This window comes from Thunnus maccoyii, chromosome 15, assembly GCF_910596095.1.
Source record: "Thunnus maccoyii chromosome 15, fThuMac1.1, whole genome shotgun sequence".
NCBI lineage: Eukaryota > Metazoa > Chordata > Actinopteri > Scombriformes > Scombridae > Thunnus > Thunnus maccoyii.
The window spans coordinates 27,581,125-27,607,588 of NC_056547.1; the positions used below are offsets into that span (position 1 = coordinate 27,581,125).

The following is a 26,464-nucleotide window of genomic DNA, read 5'->3' on the forward strand; positions in this document are numbered from 1 at the left end:
CCCCCCTCCTCCCCCCACCCAACCCCCCCCCACACCCACCCCTGAGAAACGAACTGTTATTTGTTCCATGCTGACTTGAAAAGCTTCTTTTTTATACAAAGAGTCTATTGGGATTGTATTTTCCAATACACTGAATGTTGATATGGTCATGAAAAGCTTTAATACTGTTATTGTTCTTGTTGATGTTGTTGTTCTTATTGTTATTGCATTGTTTATAACATTGTCGCCACCCTCGTCATCTTTATCTAAAAGTGTGCGTGTATTATTCCTGTTTCATGTGATGGTTTTATGTAAAAAAAAAAAAAAAAAAAAAGGATCATACTGAGCGAGTGCATTTAGTTTGTTTTCTTTCAGTGGTTTTTACGGCTCATGGTCAATATTAGTGCATGGCATCAGGATGTGTGTTCATGCAGTGGACATGTAGTCATGGTATTATTTCTGTCCCGGCAGAGTTTTGGCATGGAGCGAGCCCATCACCATGTATGACGATAGTGGTAGTTTGCTGTACATTTAATGCCTTGTGAGAATACATACTCATTGAATACTCAATTAAACACTGGCTGTAATGTGACAGACCCCGTCTCAATCTGTTGCTTCAGGATGAGTGTGTGTGTGTGTCTGTGTGATATTCAGTGTGTGTGTGTGTGTGTGTGTGTGTGTGTGTGTGTGTGTGTGATATTCAGTGTGTGTGTGTGTGTGTGTATACATGCAGGCTCCTCTCTCTCTGACCACTTCCTGTGAGAAATGAGTCGTCACAGGCTCACCGCAGAAAGCGAAATGATTCAAAGTTCAATTCAAAGTGAAAGTTAATTCTCATCTACTCAGCAAAAAAAAAATCAAAAAGTCACGTTATTGTCACATTTAGTTGAATTCTTTTTATTCCGTTTACTGGTAACTTGAAGTGGAGCTGGTTAGACATACAAATATAGTTATATCCTATATTTATATATAACGAAACATGAATTTACCAGTTTATTCACACACTTATCTAATAGTGTTTTTCTAGGAAGTCCAGTTTGAGTAACAGCTAAGTGTGAAGGTTTATCAGACACCAAAACACTGAATAGCGTTTTATAATACGAGACAGAATTTTACAAGTCTGTAAAGTTACCACAGTGACAGTCATCATCCTCCGTCAGAACAGCTGCCAAATAACAGTAGATTTATGCTGTTCACGTTCTTCTGTTTTGGTGCTGGACCTCTCTGCATCAGCACCCCCCGCTGAGCCGACACAGCGGCCTCGAAATGAATGAGGGAGCCGCAGCCTGCAGTGTCTGAACATGTGTTTTAACAACAGCATGAATTCATCTCGTAAAGGATCCTACAAGACAATAAAGCATCCTGTTCAGATGTTCTTCAATAGGTATCAGGCTATAAAAATAAAAACACCATCACACTGCTACTACCAGCCTATAGACACCAAACAAGACTCCTTTTACTTATGTTGCTTTATGTCTTTAAAGCGTCATGCTAAAGGAATGTGGCTTTGTCTGTTCAGACGTCCTGTTTTGATGCTCCTGTGTTAGATTAAAATGCTCTTAAACCGCAACAGCAGCCAAGAATTTTCAAGGTCTTCAGAGGATGAATTCCAGTGATTCTGATCCCCTGACTGACTGACTCTCTATCTAGCGCCACCAGCAGGTTGAAATATCTCCAATCTGCTAAATGCATTAGCACAAGATTTTATAACTTAAGTGACTTTTTCACGTAGTGTCTCCATCATCCAGTGTCTCCAATACTAATAATAATACTAATAATACTTTATGATCAAATAGTTTAAAACTAATGACATTCCTCAACTGTATCTGGTGTGTTTGGTGCTCAAAAACAAACTGTACCTCAACTTTTATCCATCTTACAATTTTTTTATTTTCATTTTTTTTACAATCAGCATCACACCCTCACAGAGCCGCCAGCTTAACTGTGTTGATTCTTTGCTGACATGGTCTTCCACTGATGAAGTGCTTTCACAACTGACTGTTTTCTATGATAAATTTGAATGTGATTTTTCTTTTTTCTTTTTTTTTTTTCCTTCAGGCCTGTTTGTTTGATCTTATTCATTTTCCTTTGACCTCTCTTATCCACAGGATCACCAGTAAGGTCTTTTTTTTTGCTTTTTTCACCGTACTCAATTAACCCTTGCAACATTTGTGTATGAAAAGCCAAAGACAACAGCTGTTTGGGAGATGCATGAACCACTACAGTACACACACCTACAGACACTAATAGAACAATGTAAGTGTGTTGTGATGTGTCTTATAGAAATGTTGGATCAGAAGAGATAAACCAGGATTTCATTCATTAGATCAGCACCAGAGCTCTACTGTGAATCTAATATATGTGTTTAAAATTCCCTCAGTCTGCACTCATGCACTATAACACTGAAAGGCATCACTTAATTGCCCCCCTGCAAAGCAATAGACATAGTGTCAAACACTCCTGTGGACAAACAGTCCAACTTTAATGTGAAAGCATGAAAGCAGTGTGGATGTTAAAGCAGCACTTGGACTGTTAACTGAGGACATAAAAGCCTGAGTGAGACACACACACACACACACACACACACAGAGTGAAGAGGAGAGAACTGTGCTCCTGCTATCAGCAGAATAATCTAATAGTTTCATGTTATTGATGGACAGTGTGATGCGTCATCAACATGATGGAGGTTCGCCGCACATTCAGAGCTGTCAATCTATTCACTGATTCTCTTATTTTCTACAGAATCCCAGAAATCCTGAAAGATATTTTTTTTATCTTGTTTGCCCAAGATAATAACTTGTGTGCACAAGAGGACAATATCATCTCATATCTTGTTCAGATAAGATATGGATCACAAGTGATTATCATGTGCTGAAGATATTAAATCATATCTCACTCATGCAAGATACTTGTGCTCACAAGATTGTCTAATATCTGGTGTATTAACTTATATCTTCTTCGCTCACAAGATATTAGATAATATCTTCTGAGCACAAATTCACACACATTTGCACAAGTAATTACCTCGCGTGAATAAGATATTAGATCTTGTGAACGCAAGTTATTATTTGAAGATATAATTTGTGCAAGCTTGTGTGCATAAGATATCATCTAACATTTTGTTTACAAGACATAATCCCTTTTGCACACTTACAGATATTGATCTTGCTTATGCAAGTTCTTACTTTGTGCAAACAACATTCATATCCATAAGTTAATACACCACTTATTAAATAATATCTTGTGAGCACAAATTTGCAAAAGTTGTCAATAATAATAATTTGTGCACAAAAGATACGATCTGGTTCCCACAAAATCACTTTATATGCACAAAAGTTATTATTTTTGTGGACAAGTATTACAAGATACTTATGAGCACAAATTTGCACAACTGAGTGTATCATCCTGTGCTCATAAAGATATTAGATAAGTTGTGAATAGAAGTTCTTTTGTGAACAAGATATTAAATAATATCCTGTACACACCAGATAATAACTTGTGCATTCAAGTTATTATCTTCTTCCCACAAAATCATTTGTGTGCACAGGTTATTATCTTGTTTGATCAAGATTTAAGATAGCCTGTGAGCACAAGTTCACACGACTTATCTCACACTCATAAAGATAATAGATACTAACTTGTGAGCAGATGTTATTGCGTGAACAAGATATCAGATAACCTGTACACGCGAGATAATCACTGGTACCTTCAAGTTATTATCTTGTTCCCACAAAATCATTTGTGACACATGTTATTATCTTGTTTGAACAAAATATTAGAGCACAAGTGAAGATAACTTAAATCCTGCTTCATTAATCCCTACTTCAATTAGTGATTCCTACATTTCCCAGAATACCTTTTGACAACCCAAAGAGAAAGATGATGAACATGCTGAGAGAAATTGAACTAGCTGGCTAACTAGTAGCTGAATAGTGGGGTGAATCAGTGATTTCACTCTTATAGTGTATTGAAAACAGAGTGAAACACACAAACACTTGTTGACGGGCCTCTTCACAGCCGCTGTGTCCGCCATGTTCTGAGCAGGAGGAGATGCTTTGCTGGGGTTTTAGTCCCTGACTGTGTTACAAAACCAGCAAAGTGGAGCAACAGTGGCAGAGTTAATTACGGTTGACACATCAGGAGCGGGGAGGGGCAGAGCTCGTCCTCCCTCCCTCCCTCCCTCCACCCTCCTCTCCCTTCCTCCTTCACACGCTGCGGGAGGAAGAGTCTTGACAGAAAAGGAGAAGTCACTGATGCATGGATAATAATGTAACATTTGCAGTGAGAGGTAAGTGATCAATAGGAGTGAAAAGGCCAGAGCTGGTCTTGTGAATAAACAAGGGCCTGCTCTGCATTATAATGTATATGATGCAGGTGTAACGTCCCCACCAGACGAGGAGGGTTGGAGTGGAGTTTGTTTGCAGTTAGTATAGACAGCTTCTTATTCCTGCTGCCAAAATGCCAAACAGGTTATTATGTCAAACATACGACCTCTTTCACTCTTCATATGGACACCTGACTGTAAACCTGTCCTTTAAACACGTTACTATGTTTGGAGGTGACATATGAGGTTGAAAAGATCCACATATTGTCTCATGTGAGGCAATGAAGGAAAAATAAAACTTGAGGCCTCAATCTTTGGTCAGTTCTCTAGAAAATTCTCTCTAGAGCTGCTGCGTGTGACTCCGGGAGAGTTTGAAAATTCAATAAAAGTGCTGCTTCATAATTCTAATCCCTTCACTGCAGCCACTTAGTTTAATCTTTATTTAACCTGCAACACATTTCACATGTCAGGCCACTTAATCAAGAGCTATAATGGCCTTTTAAAAGTGTCACTCAACTCTTGGTCATTCTGTTTTAGTGTTAGGTAGTAACTCTAGCTAATGGCTTAACAGTAGCCTCCTTTTATTACATCCCAGTGATGAGTAGCTTAGTAATAAGCAACATGAGTGATGCTTTTTTTTGTTACCACATCCCACACCTTACAGAAATGATTCAGCACCCCTACTGCGTTTTATGTATGTGTGTTTGTGTTACATACACATTTGCTAAAGTGGTTGACAGCTGATAAATGACGTGTAAATGTTCTTATTTACTTTGAGCAAAACGGTGAAAAGTGTTTTAAACATTGCTTGTGTTTAGGAGTCGTATCCTGACACGAGGATGGAGAAGCTAACCATCAGTTTTCAACAGTTAACATGAAGCAGTGATGTATGTAACAGCTGCTGCTAGAGAGTGAAGTAACAGGTAGTTAAGAGGAAGTAAATGAAGTATTAGCCATGCTTGAGAAAGGTCACTAAGTTAATTTCCTTTTTTTTTCTCTTTTTTTTTGAGTAGTGGTCTCCAGCAGCTTGTCTTTCCATTGGACATCATTTAGCTCTTTTGTTTGATGTTGTAACTCGGTTTAAACCACACAGCTGTCACTCTTCGACGTCACTCTTTGACACCGAGGCTGTTATTTATGAAACTGATGAATGTAAATGTCAGGACGTCTGTCTGCTGCTGGACCAACACTTCCGGCGAGGAGAGGCACGCGTCCAGCGGCAGTGTCAAGCTCACTAGTTGTTCACGAGAATACCGGAAAGTTGGCTGCGCACCCTACAAAATAAAGGCGTCGTCAAACCTCAACCTGACGCTTGACGATGGACCATGCGGTCAGGGCTGAAGTTGTATTATTCCATCATAAAAGTACGCTTGTTTTTATGATCAATAACTCTGACAGTTATTTTCTTTATAACTGATTGACGATCGTTATTCCCTGAAGCCCAAGTTATTATGTTAACATTTAACATATTTTGTTCTGTCTAATAAAAACCCAAATATATTGAATTTCTCATTATGGAAAACTGGAAAATTACCAAATATTCACATTTGAGAAGCGGATACCAGTATATATTTGGCATGTTTTCGGAAAAAAAATGACTTAAACAATGAATCATTTATCAAAATTGGTGCCAAGTAATTTTCTGTCAATCAACAAATCATTTTAGCCTTAGAGTACTACCACGTATCGTGGGGTTAACAGGGGTCCTGAAGGAAGTTAATCTGGCCATGGATTTCAGCTGTGGTTCCCCATCATGCTGACATTCAAGCCTGCAGTGATTACTGGTGATAGGTTTTCAAGGCCAACGCTGTTTTTAGACCAAAGGTGTGCTGAGTTCACAAAACTTTACCGCTAAACTGTTTCCAAAAATGTACAATTTTGTAGAATCTTTGCCGGTACAAAAACATGTTAAGCAACATTAAGATTAAACGTAACACTTAATCACAATCATACTACTGCTAATAATAATAATGACAATAATAACAGTGAACACAGCATCTGATTACAACGTGAACTAAAAAATAATATCAATTGGAACAGCAGCTCATTTTATTTCAGTTCAATCAATTACAGCACAAATATGTCATTAAATAGCCTGACATACACTGAATACACGAACTTCAATTAAAACACAGGAAATAAATATTTTTAATGTTTTTTTAAATGTTATAAATGAGATCGCTTATCCTCTGTGCTTTTATTTTTAAAACGTTGACCGGACGTGTGCTTCCTCTTCATTGTAGGTGTTTTGACTGTGCGTCCAGGCGGCTGAGGCACACACACATAGGCTGTGCACACACACAAAGAAAGGTATAAATACTCAATATTTGTGTTCCAGCGCGTACTGTTGTATCAGTGTGTGTAGTGTGTGTGTAGTGTGTGTGTTGTGGAGGATGCTGGGACTGTGCGTGTGTCTCTGTGACCGTCAGAGGAGAGCTGAGGAGTCGGTCCATCCTGTGACTGAGATCAGCTGCATGTCGACGGATATAGCTTTAAAAAATGCGAGGAGAACCTTCAAGTGGATGGCGTGTTGTGTTTGTCCTGAATGGCGGAATGAGGAGCAGTGTGGCAGCGCTGCAGCACGCGCTCACTTGTTCAGGGGAAAGTTTGATTTCGCCTGCAGATTGTTGAGGGTTAGTGTCGGGGCTCCCTGCCCGACTGCAGCGACAGCGCCCCGCCGATGTATGCCTGCTTTCCATTTCGACCTGAGGTCTGGTGTTTGTGTGTGTGTGTGCGCGTGTGCGTATGTGTGTGTGTATGTGTGTGTGTGTGTGTCAGGCAGAGAGGCCTTCACACGAACTATTTCACCAAATGATTTCCTTTGTCGCAGCCCGTCCGTCAAGGCTCCAGAATAACGCCGGGCTGCAAACATGAGCAGAGGTCAGAACTGAGCGTTATGAAAGAGGAAAATGCTGCTCAACAACATCCACACAGCCGTCATTCTCCTGCTGCTCCTGGATCCAGTTAGTTCGGGCCTGGTAGTTTTAAAACGACCGAAGCGTTTATGGAGTCTGGCAGCACCGTGGTATTCATAGATGCGGGCTATACAGCGTCTATATGCACCGTGCACGGAGGTGTAAACGACACGCAAGATTCCGTTTAAAAATAAGACATTTTAAAGTTCACACGCGTATCGCACGGTGCTGCTACTCGATACAACATGATGTGCGACCTCAACGGAATTTGGAGGATCTTCTGATCAATTCGGCATACATGTGGACCACCAGAGAGTTGTCCATGTGAACAAAATCATGGCTTAAATTGGTTCACACAACTCACTGCCACCCACGGGCATGTTGGGTGGAAAAAGACAGTTGGGAGTATATTACAGTGTATTGGATGCATGCCGAATATAAGAGTGCAACCTGAAGATTTATCTAGTGTCAAGTCTTGCAGCTGCTGTACTCATTTGCCCTCCAGCAAGACTCTACAGTTAAATGTCAGATTTCTTTTTGAATGATTTAGATGTGGAGTAAAGATTATTAGGGCTTATGTGCCTTTTTTAAAAAGCTAAAATAAAATCTTGTTACCTTTTTTTTTTTTTTTGTTCCCCAGGCTCGGTATGTCGGATGAAGATTCCCGTGCCAGCACCAGCTCTTCCTCTTCTTCATCCTCAACTCACCATCATCAGCAGCAGCAGCAACAGGAGCCGAACTCCCAGAAGAAACGAGAAAGCAAAGCCAGCATGAGCAAGACCTCCAAACTCCTCTCTACTAGTGCGAAAAGGTGAGTTTAGGGTGTGATGCAGGAGAGAGATTAGTGATGATCAGGACTCCAGGATGTAGTTTTTCATTTTTATCTTACGCTGTCGTTTAAAGGCTCAGCTGAGCTGTACTGCCATTTATTCCCAGGCCTGATGTTCAGTCTCTTTAGGGAGAATTTATCACCTTCCCCAACAGCTGAAAACAAGCCAAGAGTTGATCCGATCTATCGGTGACGAGTTCAGCTGAAGATGGAGGATTAATTGAAGCAAACGGACACAAGATCATTGATCCGAACCCGGACTAGTCTTGGTTGTCTAGTTTCTTAAAGTGACTTTTTTTTTTTTTTTTTTTATGTCAACAAAAGCTTTCTTCTGACTCTCTGAGGTTTTAGTTGAACTGAAGAATTTGCAAAGCAGCTTTTTCTCATTTCCATCAGGCATCCTGCTTTCTATCCAGGCTTTGAGTTTGGATTTGCAGTATTTGATCAGAGCTTAGCTTTTGATGCGTAGCTTCTGTTTGCTCCCGCAGAATTCAGAAAGAATTGGCTGACATTACGTTGGATCCGCCACCAAACTGCAGGTAAGTCAATGACTCTGTAGCATCTTTTTAATGGACCACTTTCAATGTGTCGTTGATATGTGTGTGTGTGTGTCTCCAGTTGAGCTGGGTTTTTTTTTTTTTTAAGTCTGTGGTGAGAATTTGATGTAAGTAGTCCTTTTAGTGGTGCTCATGTAGGCGTCTTGAATATGAAAGTTGAAAAGCCTCTCTTTGTCTGTCTGCCAGAATGGAAGAAGATGCTTTTGCTTCACTTGCCTTGAATGTCGAGTCAATCAAAAGACTCAAAAATATCAAAGTAATGAGAGACTGATGCTCTTCTTTTTCTCCTCTTTTAGACTCTGACAGATGAGATACAAGTTTTTTAGCGTGCGCTGATTATTTATAGAAACCTGACTTAAGGTTAGCTCTTTGTTTCGTGTTGCTCTCCTCACATCGCAGTGGATTATTATTATTATTATTATTATTATTATTATAAAGGCTGAGTACTGAAACGTATCCTTGACATCAAGTATTGACAGCTGGCATCAAACATCTGGACGCATCTGTAGACTTGTTAACGTTCAGCAGAACAAGGTCCTGACTTCCATTCAAATGATTGCCTTTTTTTTTTTTTGCTGAATGAAAACAAGGAATTTGTATAAAACATCTGTTTTCCTCGAAGCAAGGTATCGCAAAAAAAAACATTTTTGATATTTCTACCAAGGACACAGGAAGTATGGAATCATTTGTGTGCGAGAGCTGCAGTTTGAAGCGGTGACCTCGGTGTCTGAAGGGTTTAGTCGGTGAGCGTTGATCTCACTGGTTCTGATGAAAATGTAGCCGAGCAGATTTACTCAGCTGTAGCTAATCAGCGCTGGTTCTGTGTGAGTTGGAAAAACAACAACAAAAAAAAAATGCAGCACTGGTAGAAAAAAAATCACAGTTGTTGTTGAGTCGTGGTTGTTAGCTGCCAGTGCTAACAACAGTGGAGGTCAACACCTTCGCCTGACCCCTAAAGGACCTGATGGTGTTGACATCCAGTGCTCAGGTTTTAACACACTTCCTGTCTGTGATGTTTTCTCTGCATGTTTTTTTTCTGCATTGTTTGCCAAATTTTGCCCGTTTAACCTGTCTCTGGAACAGGCCAGGCAGGTTTAGACACGCGTCATGAAATTGAATTCTCACCATGAGCTGCAGCTACTAGAAGCCTCCTGCTATCACTGAACACTACGGAGATGTTTTACACAACAGATCTGACACACAGACTTGATTCTGGTGATTATTCTTAAATCTGTTTGTTTGTTTTTTTTATTGTAATAAGAAGAGAAGAAAGAACTTAATTAATCTTGAAGGAAATTCTTGTTCCATCAACATGCTGAATGCAGCAGAAACACAGAGTAGAGAAAGTCAAATCTAAACACTATGTACAATAAATACAATGAAGAGAAATAGAGTGATGAACATAGATCTGACAGTTCAAAATAGAACAACAGAGTAGTCAGAGACGTGTTGAAAGAGACAATGTATATTAATATTGACTGATAGAATGATGACCACAGCGCTGTCAGCAGAAGCAAAAAGTGATGGTGTGAAGATACTGCTTCCTCTACAGATATCACACTCAGCGTAAATAGTAAATGACTTATTCTGCATATTTGGCTTCAGCCTGTAGAATGTGATGATATGTTACAAGGTCTTGTCCTCACTGAAAGAGTTTTTAAGGTCGTCCTCCTGCGACGGGAGGAGTTATAGAGTCTGACACATCCGACAGAATCTCTAGTTGGACTCCCAGAACAGAAGCAGCCTTCATAACGGCGCTCCAGTGCTGCTCGCTGAGGTGTCCGAGGAGCAGCTGGACATACTGTGGTCGACCCGTGAGGTAGTTGGTTATCCAGACCAGGAGCTTGTACCAGTAATGATGGTCTGATGGTGTTAAAAGCACTGAGGAGGTCAAAAAACATGACCCTGACAGTGTTTCTGACTGTATCCAGGTGAGAGTAGACCTGTTGCACACCGATGCAGGGCTAATACCTGTGTATCATTACATCATCATGCATGCCTGGGTTACATGAATTGCATTGTGCTGCTGAGATGAAGCCGTTGCTGTGAGTCAAATGCTTGTATCGACACTCCGTCGCTGCAGAGAGGAAAGTTTCAGGATGACGTCTGTTTTTTTTGAAGCAACAGTTCAGGTTTGTCGTGAAGTGACGACAGGTCTCTTGTTGACTGTCGGCGGTAAATCCTGTGAGCCGTGCGTGTGTTTCTGATGAAGGCAGGTGGGAGCAGCAGGTCATGATGTCTAGACCTTAAAGCTGAGCTGATTGCATGGCAGCGAGCTCACACAGCCCAGAACCCAAAACAAGCATTTAGACGGTGACCACAGAGGAGCTTTAGGCTTCATCAGGAGCTGTTTCAACACTCCTCAGTCTGTGTGTCTGACTCTCATAAATCCCAACTTTGAGGAAAACGTACACAATAGCTTTACCTCCAAACCTCCTGCAGTGTTAAAGATTACCTCCTCACAACGGAGGCCGGCTACAACCTGTGATGGCTTAGTGAGGAAGAGATTTGATGAATGCAGGATTGTTGAGTTTTGTCCAACCGATATATTCAGTTTATGATCACATAAATGAAATAAAAGCAGTAATTACTCACAATTGTTGCATGAAAAAATGGCTTTGAATGAGTATTAGATCATGAAAAGAATTGCCAATTAATTTTCTGTCGATCGACTAATCAGTTAATCAACTATTTGTCGTAGCTTCACACAGTGCAGCATGCAGTGAACCTGCTCAGTGGGTGTCTGCAGCTCTCATCTGAAGAGGTCCAATAAACGAGATTAGAGATGTTTGCAACTGATGTTTCTATTTATATCATTTGAGAAACACATGAAGAGAAAAATTGAATTTCAGAAACGGCTGGCAGACCTCAACATCTGTCCTTTTTTTTGTTTTCATATTGTTAGATATTGTTTTGATTTCCCTTTTTTATCAGAGAAAGGACAGTATAGAGTCGACATGAAGCATGAGGGCAGAGAGGTGACAAAGCTCCCCGGCTCCGGTCAAACCGGGAATGTTGCACTTCCAGTCAGACCACCACAAACGCCGCTACTGGAGACGCATCCTTAGACGTCTGTCTGCAGACACCGGAGACGTGTGTCCTCACCTCGCTACACGGAGGAAAGGAGGAAATGCTTGAGATTGGAGATAAAAACAAACACACGCGTGGTGCGACCACACCCTGACTCATTTATCTTTGTATGTCACCACCGGCGTGAAGAAAAGGCCTCGTCTCATATTGTTTACTTCCACTCAGTAGAAAACCTTCTATTCAGCCCCACGTGCAGAGAGGGGGATTTTTTTTTTTTTTTTTTTTTTTTAACTGGATTTCGGTCCTTTCTGCTTCATTTAGCGCAGAATCTGCTCATTAGGGTATGAATGGAGCCGGCCAGCTCGGCCTTGCAGATGCTGTTTAATGGATTATACATCGATGAGTCAGTTGGTTGTCGTCACATTTCTCTGAAGGTTGTTTCGGTCCTGACTAGTTTCCATTATCATCAGTGCCTCTCTCTCTCTCTCTCTCTCTCGTAGCAAACTTTGTTTTATGAGCGCTATACGGCAGTCTTTCATCTGTCATTTATCAAAATCTAATTATACTCCACACAGGGAATGCCATGCAGGGCCTCTTTTATTTTTTTATAGCCTCGTTGCCACTGAAGTGCGAACTGCAGACATCACAGGCCTGCTGCACCCCCTCCCTCCCTCCCTCCCTCCCTCCCTCCCACTCGTCCTGTGTTGCTTTCATTCAACATGTTTTATTCCTTTTTTCCTCTTCGACCAGCTATTTTATTTATTGCTGGCTTCCTGACGCTCGCGCTTTATTCTCTCTGTCTTTCTCCTTTTTGCCCAGTGTCCTCTCGCGCTGTTGTCCACCATATCTCCTCTTTAAGATGTCGCCCTCGGGTGTCAGATTCCTGACATTCTAGGGTCGGGGCTCATGACTGCTAAAGTAAGACATGTACAGTAGGGTAATTGGTGTCAAGTAGGGCTGGAAAGATGTGCTGTTAATGCTATTTTTAGCTTGGACAATTTGGAAATCATATAATTTTTGGATAGTATATCCTGATCATATAACAAAAGCCACTGTTTGTTTGTTTGTTTGTTTGTTTGTGTGTGTGTGAACAAGAGACAGTGAGTCCTGGTGTGAGCCATCTGAGCTGCATGTGATTCCTCCACTCAGCGGCTCTCCACACACCTCTGCAGTGTGTTACCGGCTTGCGTGTTTGCGACTACTGAGGTTTTCTCAACAGCTTCTTCACATCTATAAAAAGCCTCCTCCCTGGAGAGGAAGTGGCTGGCCTGTACAGCGCTGTAACTTCGGAAAGCCCTGAAAGCAGCGCAGAGCTCTGAGCTGCTGCACAGATGGAAGTTTTAAGAAGTTTCCCTTCTGCATGCCAGGCTTTAGTTCGGGCAGCAAAGGGAAGTAGATGATTCATTTTTATCTCCCGTCGGTGTCAGGTAGGGTGTAGAGAGTTTGAATGTCAATACTTGTTTTGGTGCCGAGTGAAATGTTTCTGGGCCACCTCGAAGTCTCGAAAGCTGGCATGAAATGTCAGGTCAGAGTCATAATCTTGTTGACTTATTCTTTGATCAGATAGTTCCTGATTTGAATCTACATTTTGCAGGTGTTGGATTATTTTAGGTTGGTACAGTTTTGCACAGCTGCATGTGAGAAGACAACATTTAATAGAAGTTAAGCTTCTTTTGTTAAAGGGGAAAAAGGGGTAACGGCTCATTTTATGGTTCTGTAAATGCCTCCTTTCCAACAGTTTCCTGGGGAGATTAATGCAATTTGACACAAATTACAGGTAAAACTGACAGTGTTCAAGTGCTGCACTTCAAATTAATTAATTACAATTAATTGCTAAGTAATGTAACTTTGATTATTTAGTCAGTGCACAGCAGGTCAGCTAGACATGCCAAAAATGAACAATAATGTCTTCAACACATAATAAAGTTTTCAACAATAAGTGAATAATGAATACATTTGAATGGATGGCTGGGTTTGAATGGAGCAGTTCTTTATAGACTTCCTCTGGATATTAACGACTGCTTTTAAACTCACCACAACTAAACTTACTAAAATAAGAGTGCTGTTAAAAAGAACAGAAAAGAATCTAGAAATGACAAACCTGTAATGTCAAACTTTTATGGGTTTTGCATAAAAGACATAAGCTATAAAAAAAAAAAAGTGTCATTTGGGTATAAACATCAGTCTGTTGTATCTGTACAAGCAGCGACAGGCGTCTGACAATGGCAATGTTTGTCTGGCCTTTTTTTTTTTTTTTTTTTTTTTTTTCCCCTCTGCATAACTCCCTGATCTTTCCACCAGCTCCACCATCAGGCCACAGTTTCCAACTGTACACTATCATGGTATAAATGGGGAAATGATTGTGACATATGGCTACAAAGGTTTAAACCATGTGATCTTAATGACCTCATGACATTTACTCTTGCGCCACCTCCAGGACAAACTTTACAACATTAATAGAAAAGCTTTAAAACAGAAAACTCATCAGTATGACGTTGGTTCAGCCTGCACTGTGTTAAGGCTGGTGCATACTTAGTCACATCTGCTTCTACATTATCTCCAATATTCAAACCATATTGTGTCTGTTCACAACAACTATAAACACATTTGATTTTTAATGAGGTCGACATGTTGTACAAATAACTTGGAGCACAACCCGCTGTAAAGAACATCCTCTGTTCTTTACAATACAATCAACTGTAAAATTATCATTTTATGCTGATGATGTGAGTATGTCCGTTTTAATATATCACTGCTATAATTAATCAACTGTCAGTAGAATCATGCAGTAATTATATGATCATACTGTGTTGTCTTTTATGAAATGGAAACAGCTGAACACATTTGATTGTGATGAACATCAATTTAATAGTTTTATATGAGATTTTACTGTCATGGAATACATTTCTTATTAGCATCATATTGATTTCAGCCATTGTTCCCAGCTGTAATAACATCAAGCTACTTTTATATGCCTACTACTCATCAGTCTGACACTTTGGTTTCAGAGGAGGAATATGAATGCTGCCGTGTGATATTCATCCAGCACTGAAAAACATTTACAGGCTGATTGCCATTGTATTAAATTGGCGGGGTGGGAAGAGGCGGGTGTGTGTGTGTGTGTGTGTGTGTGTGTGTGTGTGTGTGTGTGTGTGTGTGTGTGTGTGTGTGTGTGTGTGTGTGTGTGTGTGTGTGTGTGTGTGTGTGTGTGTGTGTGTGTGTGTGTGTGTGTGTGTGTGTGTGTGTGTGTGTGTGTGTGTGTGTGTGTGTGTGTGTGGCGCTGCTGCGTGGAGTCTCCTCACCATTCAAGTGAAGTAGAGTCATTATATTGTCTCAGTCAGGCAGCTTATTACAGTGTTTCTGCTTGTCATCACAATACCATTGCAGGCAAGATAGTGGTGATTGAAAATGAGCCCAGTGTGTGTTGATGGAAGTGTGGATATTAAGGTCTACAGAGATGAGACTCGCACAGCGGCGGTTTGAGTTAAAAAAAAAAAATTTAAAAAAAAGTCATGAAACAAAACAGTGTTGAGATGGAGGAAAATATGAGGAGTGATAACAAGAGTGTGCTTAGTACAGAGAGAAGAATATTAAGAGAACAGATTTTCATCTCATCATCGTTTGAGGCTTTTACACTCAAACAGAAATTCAAATGAGTTTTTGCTCAGAAATCAATATGTATCTCCTTGATGTTACTTGTGTACTTATTCAATCAGAATCTTGATTACTAAAAAGAAGAAGTTTTAATTTTCACTTCTTCTAAGAGGTCAATTTCGGAAACATTTAAACATGTAACCCATGAGGCATAATACTACACTATAGGATCAACATTATGCTGACTCATTTCAGTCACAAGCTTCTTTACTGAAAGGCAGTTTTATTGTTGCGGCTTCACCTTTTTATCCAAAACTTTTCCATCTGTGTATGCTGTTGAATCCCAAATGCTTTGGTTTGCTGTCAGGATTATTAATTCAGCACGGCCTCTCTGGTTTACTTCATTTTGCGTTAGCAAGAAGAAGGATAGCTTCATTCACTGAGGTCATCAGGGCATGTAGCGGCTGTATTTTAAGCTCATGCTGGAGTAAAAAAGCCACAGCTCACTGCATTGATATGCTGAGAGGTTGAACTTGGAGCAGATGATTGCAGAGCTGACTTTTTGTTTGTTACCTGTTGCTTAGTCTCATCTGTAATTGCAGCGCTTTCTACCTTACTGTGGGGTCATGATTTGAGTCATAGAGTTAATGTATGGAGCGCAAGGTTACAGGACTTTTTTTCTCTTTTTTTGGCAATGACTCAGCAGGTGTTAAGATAACATGATATGCATGAAAGGATGTCTTGGGGGGGGGGGGGGGCTCTGCTTTACAAATCTGGAATAGTGGAAGCAGAATAATGTGGTTCTCTCACATTTTAAATGTTCTAAAGGGACAAACAGCTTTACATTTTTAACAGTCAGTTGCTAATGTTATGTGGACTTAAAGAAGTTGAGTTTGCATCTCTTAGAACTCAGTTGTCATTTAACCCCTGCCATGGAAAACAGTACAGACACTCTGTCAATATATATACAATATGTCAAATAGTTTTATCCTCTTTTGATAACTGATTTCTTTCTGATAACTGAACATATTCATCTACTGTTCTCCTCTGCTGTGTGTCACTTCTGGGTAAACCGCCTTGTGTCTGTTTGAAAGGTTAAAGGCTTAAAAAAAAAAAAAAAAAAAGAAACGCTGAAATGTCAGCACTCCTCCTCCAGTGCATGTGTACACAGAGGTCGCAGAAGAGGCTCCCCTGATATTGAAGTGAATGACAACAGTGATAGCATGGCATATTACTGCCTCACACAAAGCACTGGGTGGCCTTTGTGTGTGTGTGTCGTCGGGGGCAGGCGGGGAAGAAGCCCCCGCGCTCTTTCTGTGGCTGGCCTCTTGAATGTGAGACGCCTCTGTTGTCAAGCGAAAGAAACCTCAGTCTGGTTGATTCAGTGGGAAAAGATACAATATCTATTCTTGGCAGAGCAGCGGGTCCTGACTTGAGGTCTTGTGGTGTGACCAGTTACATGTATATTAACATCCTCATCCTCGGTCAGGCCTCGCTGCAGGAATGTTGCTAACACACACACTGTACATGAGCATTCCTCTAGGGGACGTGTGGTATTTTTTTTATACCAGAGGGGTGCACTCTGCTGTTATTTTCACATCTGGATAGCACACTGCGGCTGTTAGATTAAATCTGAATAGTACAATGTCGTCTCGTCTCTGTGTTTTCAGCGTTATTTAAAGAAATGTGCCGCAATTGGTCAACATCCACTTGTTCCTGGTAGACTTCATGCTGACACTTGAGCACACATACAACACATGTTTTTGGAAAAAACAGGTACATCACAGTATAGTCACATACTCACAATGGTCAGAATGATTTTCTCCAGCAATCAGCATTTTTGTCTGTTTTGTCTTTTTTTGAGCTCCTCGTCTGTGACGGTGGTGATCGGCAGCTTGACAGATTCAGCCAGTTTCTGTAGTAAAGACGTTAAAAGACGCTTTGACTCGTTTTCACAATTTATGTCCTCTGTGGCAGACAAACTGAGCTAAGCAAACACTCTAACATAGTCACTATAAACAGACTGGAAGGAACTCACTAGCATAACAACATTAAAGCTACAAACAACCCAGAATGCAACACTCTCTGTAGACTGTCTGCTTTTAAAAAGAATATCTGATGTGGTGAACAGGTAACTGTCTATTCCTCAAATATAAAATGACTCCCATGTAATTGTCAGAATAAAATATCATCTTATATTTGGGCAAACATGGTATCATCTTTATATATTTCACAAGTTCCCAAACTGGAGGTCACGACCCCTAAAAGAGGTTTCAAGATAAAGCTGGAAAAAACATTTCTTTTTTTTTTTTTTTTTAAATTGTCCTAAATCTTAGTTTGTTTCTTGTAAAACTTTAAATTCAAAACTACTAAAAATATGAAACAATCATGTGACAGGGCTAACAAATAGACTTTTCTTGCCTATAAGGAGTCACCAGGACTCTCACCAGGACTCAGTAGTGTATTTAGTGTATTAGATGCTGCCAGGTTTATTTTTGGAACTGTTTCAGATCTGTAGCTGCACCTACAAGCTTCACTTCCTATGACAACAAACAACATCTCTGTTTGTACAAAACTGACACCAGGTTTCAGATTTGCCCCCAAGTTCTAAATTTCCATCAGTTTTGATTATGAGAAGTTAATTATTTTCCTTTTTATGCCTCCGTGCCAGCGACAGCCGTGAACACAATGTTACAGGAACACCTTGAGGGAATTTCTTCAAATTTGGCACAAACATCCACTGGGACTCAAGGATGAACTGATTAGAATTTGGTGGTCAAAGGTCACCTTCACTGTAACGTCATAATGTTCTGCAAAAACTCTTTATTAATAACATTATTCAACACCATAACTCAGGAACAGAAGGGGAGATTGTGAATTGGTGACAGTAATCTTGGTTCCCACCTTGAAACTGTGGTGATTGTTTAGATCTTCTGTGCTGCAGGGTTGAAGATGTGTGTGAAGCCTCCATGTTTTAGAATCTGTAGCTTCTTTGCAGCAACATCATATCTGAAGCATCGTCTGCTGTCATGGCTACAACTTTGTCTTCTATCAGAATCAGCTTCACTGGCCGAGACACAGATGTAAAGTGAAACCTGACTGGTTAGCGGAGGCAGTATTTCTAGTTCTGATTATACTCCCCCCGAAGTTTCACTCACTCACTCTCTGCTTATGTGTTTGCATGGAACAAAGCAGCCAGCAGTGCAGAATATACAGCTGCATTATATACTGAAAATATGCAGCGTGTGTTACATTAGTTTGAGTCTGGTACAGCACAGACTGTATAGAGTGTCATGAAATGATTACTTGCGTAACTTAACCGATGAATCACATAATGTCCTACATATTGATTTAATGAACATTTAGTAGTTTCTTATATTAATTCACCAAACAAACAGCACTTTAAACAAATCTACTTCTAGACCAACTTTAATCAAGCAGTAATCACTTACGTAAAGCCTTCCTGTACCTGCAGGCATCTGCCCCCGGGGCCCCCACACTGTCAGTCGGGCCCCGAACGCTCCTCCTCTTCACTGTGGTGCAATTTGTTTAATTGGAATTTGGTCTAGTAAAGCACAGTGTAAACTAAAATGATAGAGGCCTTGAGGTGATGCCTAAATTATCACCTTTACTTCAAGGCCACATGTTGTAGAGAGGTCTATATTAAAATCTAGTCTAAAAGCTTTTATTTTGTTAGTTTATATTGTGCATAAATGATGCATACCCCTAAGTCCCCACACACTAACTTCTAACTAATGCATCAACTGTGCACGGTGATGTGGAGGAACAGGGGCCCACCATTTTTGCCTGAGGGCCCACCAAGGTGTTGTAGTCTGCTTTGATCCCTCCACTCATTTACTGCAGAAATTCACATGACAGCAACAATAAAAACATTTAGCAGCTTGGTGATTTTTTTGTCTGTTGCGTGGACTAGTATGAAGGTCAGGATCCTGCCTGGTGTTTTCTATGTGTCGGCCTCCTCGTGCGTGTTGATGAAGAGCAGGCAGAGTGGAGCGTCTGCTTCAGAAAGTGAGATTATTGTCTGACATTTAGCTCTCTTGTCATTACTCAGAACAGGCAGCATACAGGAACTACTTATTACACAAGCACCGCACAGAGAACGGGAGAATTATTCTTGTACTGAATAATGGATTATTTTATGTTTGTCATTTTTAGCAGCCTGTTTATTAAAAGAATTATCTGTCTCCGCTCTAGTTCCCACTGAAAACAAGTCTTTTATTTTTTTTCACTCCACAAACACGCTTTAAAGAGCCCTACTTATCATTTTAAAAACTGCAAAGTGTATTCTGGAGCGCTTCATCAAGCAGTCAATTATGTGAAAACATCTCCCGACATTAAAACAGTAACAGAAGCTGCTGTTGACTTACTGCTGTTGCTGCTGTTGAATCAAGGCTCTGGTGAAGCAGCAGCAGCAGTCAGCTCTGCTCCTCTTCAGCTTTATCTCACAGGCAAATTAAGTCGTGTTGATCTTTCTCTTTTTTATCACTTCCCACTCCGCTGGTACCAGCAGACTCACATGGGCGATTGTGCTTGATTTTTGTTTTTTAATGAATTTCCAACAAGATGACATGGAGTAGATGTTTGGAAGGCTTTCTGACAGCGCGACATCAGAAAAGCTGTTAATTACAGAGATGTTCTAGTGGTTTAGCAGATGTGGAAGTGAGCCGGAGCAAAAGATAAAGAGTCAAAGAAATGCAGATGTTGAAGTTGAGGCAGGGATTACAGACTAGGATTAAAATCTGGATCCAGAAATGGACAAAGAGTTGACAATAAATTAGGGCTGCAAATAACAATTATTATCAATTAATCTGCTGATTATTTTCTTGATTATCTATAAGTTGTTGTCCATAAAATGTCAGAAAAGAGTGAAAATGTTGATCACTGTTTCTCAAAGCTATTATATCTCAAATATATTCAGTTTACTGTCATAGAAGACTAAAGAAACCAGAAAATCTTCACATTTGATGAGCTGGAATGAGAGAATTTGGACTTTTTTTCTTAAAAAATGACTGAAAAGTCACTAAAGTTGGTGATTAATTTAATAGTTGGCAAAGAGACAAGTAGTAAAAAGCTAAAGATACATATATGAATCACTGTAGGAAATAATAAGAGAAATGAATCACTCTTGACTACTGAATATGCTGAAAATGACAACTGTATATAAAAGGTCCACTTACTTCCAGCCTTACTCGTAGTATTTGGAAGTGATTCCTACTGTTTAAACAGCTTCTTGTTCTATTCTAGATGTGTAGACATATTGTTTATATTTAATCTGGCTCAACATCACTTTCTGCTGTTTTGATGTTCCTGTGGGTTTCACAGTCTCATCTCATGTAATATTAAATACTCTCCTCATGGTTTTGCATGTGTTTAGCTTGTAATTAAGAACTTTTAATCATTAAAGCACTCTTAGCTGGATTTTTAGAAGGTTAGGAGGTATAAAGTGCACCAAGCTGTAGAACTCACTTTCTGATACAGACGCCACCATACATATACATGCAAGATATAGATATGAAAACTCTGTCTGGTTTTGCAGCATCCAAATATGAATCCTAACAAAACTGTTTCCTGTGTACCAACAGCGCCGGTCCTAAAGGAGACAACATCTATGAGTGGAGGTCGACCATCCTGGGCCCTCCAGGCTCCGTGTACGAGGGAGGAGTGTTTTTCCTGGACATCGCCTTCACACCAGACTACCCCTTCAAACCACCCAAGGTGAAATCCTTGTCTTGAACGCTCGTTCTCAAGGCGGCAAAGCCTGCTCTGAACAATATTGCAGTGACAGCTTCAGTTTGGAGAAGGTGTCATTTTCATATCTTCCACTAGACGGCAGCCCTGCACTTTGGAACGCAGCTGAATGAAATCAGCTCCTACTTCTCATCCTCCATTCCCAGGCCTCTTGATATATGGGATCACTCTGTCCTAATTCTCTCCTTTTAAGGAGGAGCTGTCTCACACGGACTGCTTTTTGAAATATGACGTGAGAAATGTTCTGAATCATTAGGCTGTCAGATCATCATACGCGCAATCTATCATCTAGCACGTTTAAAGCTGGTGATGTTTGCCAAATTGAAGTGTTGATGCTGCCAATTCAGATAAAGACTGAAAAGATAGCATGTAGATGTTTTGATGAGAGTCATTATAAAAGTGTTGATTTTATTTTTTATTTTTAATGGACTTTGGCCTAGAGAAACAAAATGTGTTAAAGCTGTGTGGATTAGACTCTTATGTGTGTGTGTGTGTGTGTCCAGGTGACGTTCCGTACGAGGATCTACCACTGTAACATCAACAGTCAGGGGGTGATCTGTCTGGACATCCTGAAGGACAACTGGAGTCCTGCCCTCACCATCTCCAAGGTCCTACTGTCCATCTGCTCCCTGCTCACTGACTGCAACCCTGGTGAGAGCTGCAGCACACACACACACACACACACATACACACACACACACATAAGCAGGGATGAAGGCCTGGTTAAACCAACTCAATCTGCTGACACACTTTAATATTTAAAAATGTTTTTTTCCCCTCAGACAAGTCAAAAAGTCTTATTTTAGATGCAGTTACTTCTCATCCTTTTCTTTTTCTGGCGTTTGAGAAGTAGTCATGGTAACTCGGTATTCTTGCTTAAAACACAAAGGTCTTATCCGCAGTTGTTCCTCTTTGATATTGGATGTTTAGAGGCAAGATCATAAAACTCTTTATTTAGTGACTCTTACTTGCTTTACAGGACTTTACATAAAGGATTTTAAGCTTTAAATTCACTACCCTTCAATCTGTTTTCTGACTCCAGCTCGTATTACACAGACTTAAAGCTGGTTTTCTGACATCTCTATTGAGTTAAAGTAGTTTTTTATTGTTTTTTTTTAAAGATTTACTGCAGACTTATGACTCTCTACATGTAAGCAGTATACTGTAGTTTCTGATGTTTACGAGCAAGCTTTACTTCAACTCTAAAATTAACAGCGCATGTCATCCTTTTATTTTAGTTGATGGTACCTTTCATGTCATATCACTTCTTACCTTTAACACAGACGCTGTGTTCTTGTATAGTTATGAATGTCGACATTTGATAGATGAAACCATTATGACCTCTGTGAGCAGGGGTTGGGCTGTAATTACATACACCGTGAATCAAGAGATCTAACCATACTGTTTATATCATGTAGCTCTCCCTTTAATATCGCTGGCTGGATGAGGCCATTGTGGGCAATCTTGCAAATAAATAAGGACTGTTTGATGGCAGTATTGGATTTGCAGGATTTTTTAAATCCATTCAATGAAGCACCGTTATTTATCATGTGTGTAATATACAGGTTTAACCAAATACAGACATTCTCTTGTGGTTCTTTAACTATAAAAATGGGTCTCAGTTGAATTCCCAGAAAATGTACTGTAGTATAATACAATTAACATATTGTTATTGTGATATAAAAAGATATACAGGATTTTATCCATATTGCCTGCAGCAGATGATAATGACAAAATTCATTATATAACATCCACAACACAACACATTAGAACTGATTTGAACAGTAAAAGTAATTAGGATTAATACTGTGTGTGTGTGTGTGTGTGTGTGTGTGTGTGTGTGTTTGTGTGTATGTGTGAGACACACTTTGAAAAATGCACAAAAGGAAATGTTTTCAGTAGAATGTCTGCATTTGTGTTCTGGTGTTCATATGAGCTGTCTCACCTCAAGACTTGTGTTTAATCAGATATTTGCAGATTGGTAACTCATGTACACAATGTGTACACTTGTGTGTGTGAACATTATTAGCTGCTCATATTAGCAAAACTACAATATGATATAAAACCACATGTAAAGAAACAGTATGTCAGTGCAGTTAGTATTACTGTAAACTAAAACAAAATCTGTGTTGTTGAACCCTCATTTTCACAAACTTCTTCTGCTTTGACCTCATTTGGAGGCTAAAATCTGTCCATCTTGAACTTGACATGTCATTTGGTCTTCTGAATACATCTTGCTAACTGAGTCTTGGTAGCATTGCTTTATTGCCCCCCCCCCCCAAAAAAAAATCAGATTAATTGACTTTTTTTCACAGCAGACACTTTGACTTGTCATAGCAAGAAAAGCACAAGTGAAACTAATAACATCGACTACATTCTAGAAACAACTGCACTCCAGTACCAGTTAGTAGTAAGTTGATACTTACACCTGTATTTCATAAGTCAAAATGTCTGTACTGTGAAAAATATTTATTCAACTTGAGCTTTACCGCACATGTTCCTCATCCCTGTGTGGCCTCCTGCAACACATGATATCTTATTTATTCAATCTGTCTACTAAAGGAAAGAATCTCAGTCTGTGTGTCTGTGTGTTTGTATGTCCTTTGCGTATCTCTTGAACCGTTCATCGGATTGACTGCACACTTGGTGGGTGCATTGCTGGGGAACAAAGAGAGTGTCGTGTCAAATTAGGTGCAATTTGGACATGCGATACATTTAATATTAATAAACTTTGAATAAACCAGCAACCAGTGAGCCTCTCTGTTCTGTGCAGGGGCAGAGCAAGTACATGGATGAGTGCGGGTCACCCACAAACATACCCACTCAAATCTGAACTAAAGGCACAGAAAATAAGAATGATCTAAGAGCCCAATATGATCCAATATGACCCAAAACAATCTATCCACTTTATTTTAGGATGCACATTATTTTCATTTTAAATTAATCCCTTATTTTTAGACTACTTAAAGTGAGAAAAGAACATTTATGTACTATTAGAATATTTACTATTTATAACTTATTAATAACTATATGTTAGTTTCTCTCATATTGTTGGTGTATATACTCATTCACACCTCACATCAACTGTATTAATTTTTCTATGTGTTGAAGTGGCAGCTGGAGGCCAAGCAATCAGCAGTTTCTAAACAGGCACATTTTGAACAGGCACTGCACTAGTTAGTACCAAAACAAGAGGTCACTGCTCCTGGCCAAGAAATAGTCCCCGAACATAACCTGCCCTAAAAGCACATTTTATTATCCTATGATTTTTATACACATTTAAGTCCATGTAATGCAACAATAAATGTGTTTTGAGTTTGTCAGACCACAGAAATGTGTGTAATTAACCACCCAGCCAACCTTGAATGATTAAAAAAATCGCCAAATACATAAAATTAGGTTTTAAAATCACGGAAAAATAAGCAGTATTTTCTTCTCTGAAATGCTGGAGATGTGTCTGCTGAAGACGCTGAAAGCACAGCCCAACTGAACTGCCTCTGAGTTAATAACACACATATCAAACTCCCGTATAAAAATACACAATTCAAAATAGGCCTTGTTTGTAGGTGTTAGGCAAGCAACATGGATGATATTTTAACAATAAAGTAATGTTAGGAGCTACTGTTTAATTGGGCACATATTTTGTAGGTAAATGTTTCAGTAAAACTGTAACTTAATGACCAGTTAAAAGCGATCCATCACCAATCATCATTATAAATTGACATTTTTTTTTCAGTGTAGTCCGCTGTTAACATTACTCACTTCTCTGCTTTAAAGTCCTTGGCAGCTTCATTGTGGCCGTCACCCTTGGAGCTATTGCCTGTCACACCGTGCTTTTTGATGAAGTGCTGGCTGACAAATGCCCTCCCTCTGGCCGGGAACCTCCCAGCCGCACAGCCGGTGCTGAAGCCGAAGCTGCTGGCGGCTCCACCCGTCAACAGACGCTTCAGCTGGGTTTAAAATAACTCCTTGAGAGCTAACGTTGTCCGAAAATGGCTCCAGTCACTAGTAACAGCGGATTATCAGAAGTGAATCCCAGTTGTCTCCCATGAAAGTTTGTAGAACTACCTGGTGTAAACATACTAAATATGTGTATGTGTGCTCTAGCGTTTATATAGTAAAAACCGTAAATGGTGTAAAACCGTTGAACCCTCTAACTCAACAATTCACTTCCACATAGTTCAGTCTTTTAACATATTTTCAGCAATTATTTTCTAATATTTATAATGTGTTTAAAAAGAAATCTCTGATTTTCCTTTACACAGACTTTAAACAAACAAGATACAGAAAATTAATTAGTGAACTTTAGAAGTGCTAATAGGCATATTATTTGTTACCTTTGAACAGAGTCAGACTAGCTGTTTCCCTGTTACTAGCCTTTATGCTAAGCTAAGCTAAGCTAAGCTAACTGACTGCTGGCTTCAGCTTCAAGTTTCAAATTGTTCAGACTGACATGAGAGTGATATGGATTTTCTCGTCATATTTTTGGCATGAAAGCAAATAACCGTATTTCCACCAATGTTAAACTATTTCTTTACATACAGTAACAGACAAGGTTGTTCAAACCGATGGATATAAACTGATGGATATTGGTTATTTGTACAGTCAAAAGTTGCCCAAACTTTAAACTGGTGCTGTATATATTTGAATTGAAATGTTTTCATCATCTTTTCATATCACTTTTTCAAACTTCTGTAAAAAATTAAGACTTTATTCAAATCTCCAACTAACAAAACCCCCAGAACATATTGTAAGTGGAACAAACAAGCATATAGAAATATTCATGTCATGTTGCGTTTGTGTGTTTACAGCTGACCCGCTGGTTGGAAGCATCGCCACACAGTACACAACAAACAGACCAGAACACGACAGGATAGCCAAACAGTGGACCAAACGCTACGCCACATAATCACCAGAGGAGCTGCTGGTTGGACGACTTGGGGATGTGGGGCGTCGACTCGGGTGGGGCGTGGCTCCCAGCGGAGGAGGGAGGCGGGGCAGGTAGAGGGGCGGGTGGATTTTTATCTCGGAATTGAAATCTTAACTCCTGACATTTTTGTTGTTTATTGTATTTTTTTTTTTTTTAAGTTATCTCCGGCCCAACTATAATCAAATCTGGCAATAATGCATTCTCTGTTTTCTCTTTTGAATTTTTAGTTCATGCTTGAAGATGGAAATTAATACTAAACTGCTAGATGAAACATGTCACAGCATGAATCCCAGTCAATTATGTCAGTGTAAATTTTCACATATTAAAAACTCCAGTTGGTGTTTGCTCCCCCCCCTCCCCCTCCAAACTCCTGGTCTTTGAAAAGGTGTTTTACACATGTAGACATGTTTAGATATGGATGGATATTGGTTGTGATTTGTGTTCTGTATTGATGAAAAGCTGTTTTGTTTCTCCCTTAAAGAATTAAACATGACCAACTGAAGCATTCTGGTTTTGTTGGATCATTTTGTAATGCAC

General features: G+C 39.8%; 1 protein-coding gene across 6 annotated transcripts; it reads left to right on the plus strand.

Annotated features, from left to right (window-relative positions):
- The first annotated feature begins 6,507 nt into the window (after positions 1-6,507).
- On the plus strand, positions 6,508-26,429 carry ube2e1 (ubiquitin-conjugating enzyme E2E 1). 6 transcript variants are annotated; one of them, XM_042434767.1, is made up of 7 exons: positions 6,663-6,936; positions 7,134-7,183; positions 7,859-8,029; positions 8,536-8,586; positions 20,832-20,964; positions 21,501-21,648; positions 25,809-26,429. In XM_042434767.1, exons 1-7 carry the CDS (start codon positions 6,697-6,699, stop codon positions 25,904-25,906), a joined length of 891 nt encoding a protein of 296 aa, XP_042290701.1. In that variant the 5' UTR covers positions 6,663-6,696; the 3' UTR covers positions 25,907-26,429. The 6 variants fall into 6 exon arrangements, with proteins under 6 accessions (XP_042290706.1, XP_042290701.1, XP_042290707.1 ...); XM_042434768.1 differs by lacking the exon at positions 6,663-6,936 and adding an exon at positions 6,969-7,013; XM_042434772.1 differs by lacking the exons at positions 6,663-6,936; positions 7,134-7,183 and adding an exon at positions 6,508-6,613.
- Positions 26,430-26,464: the final 35 nt, after the last annotated feature.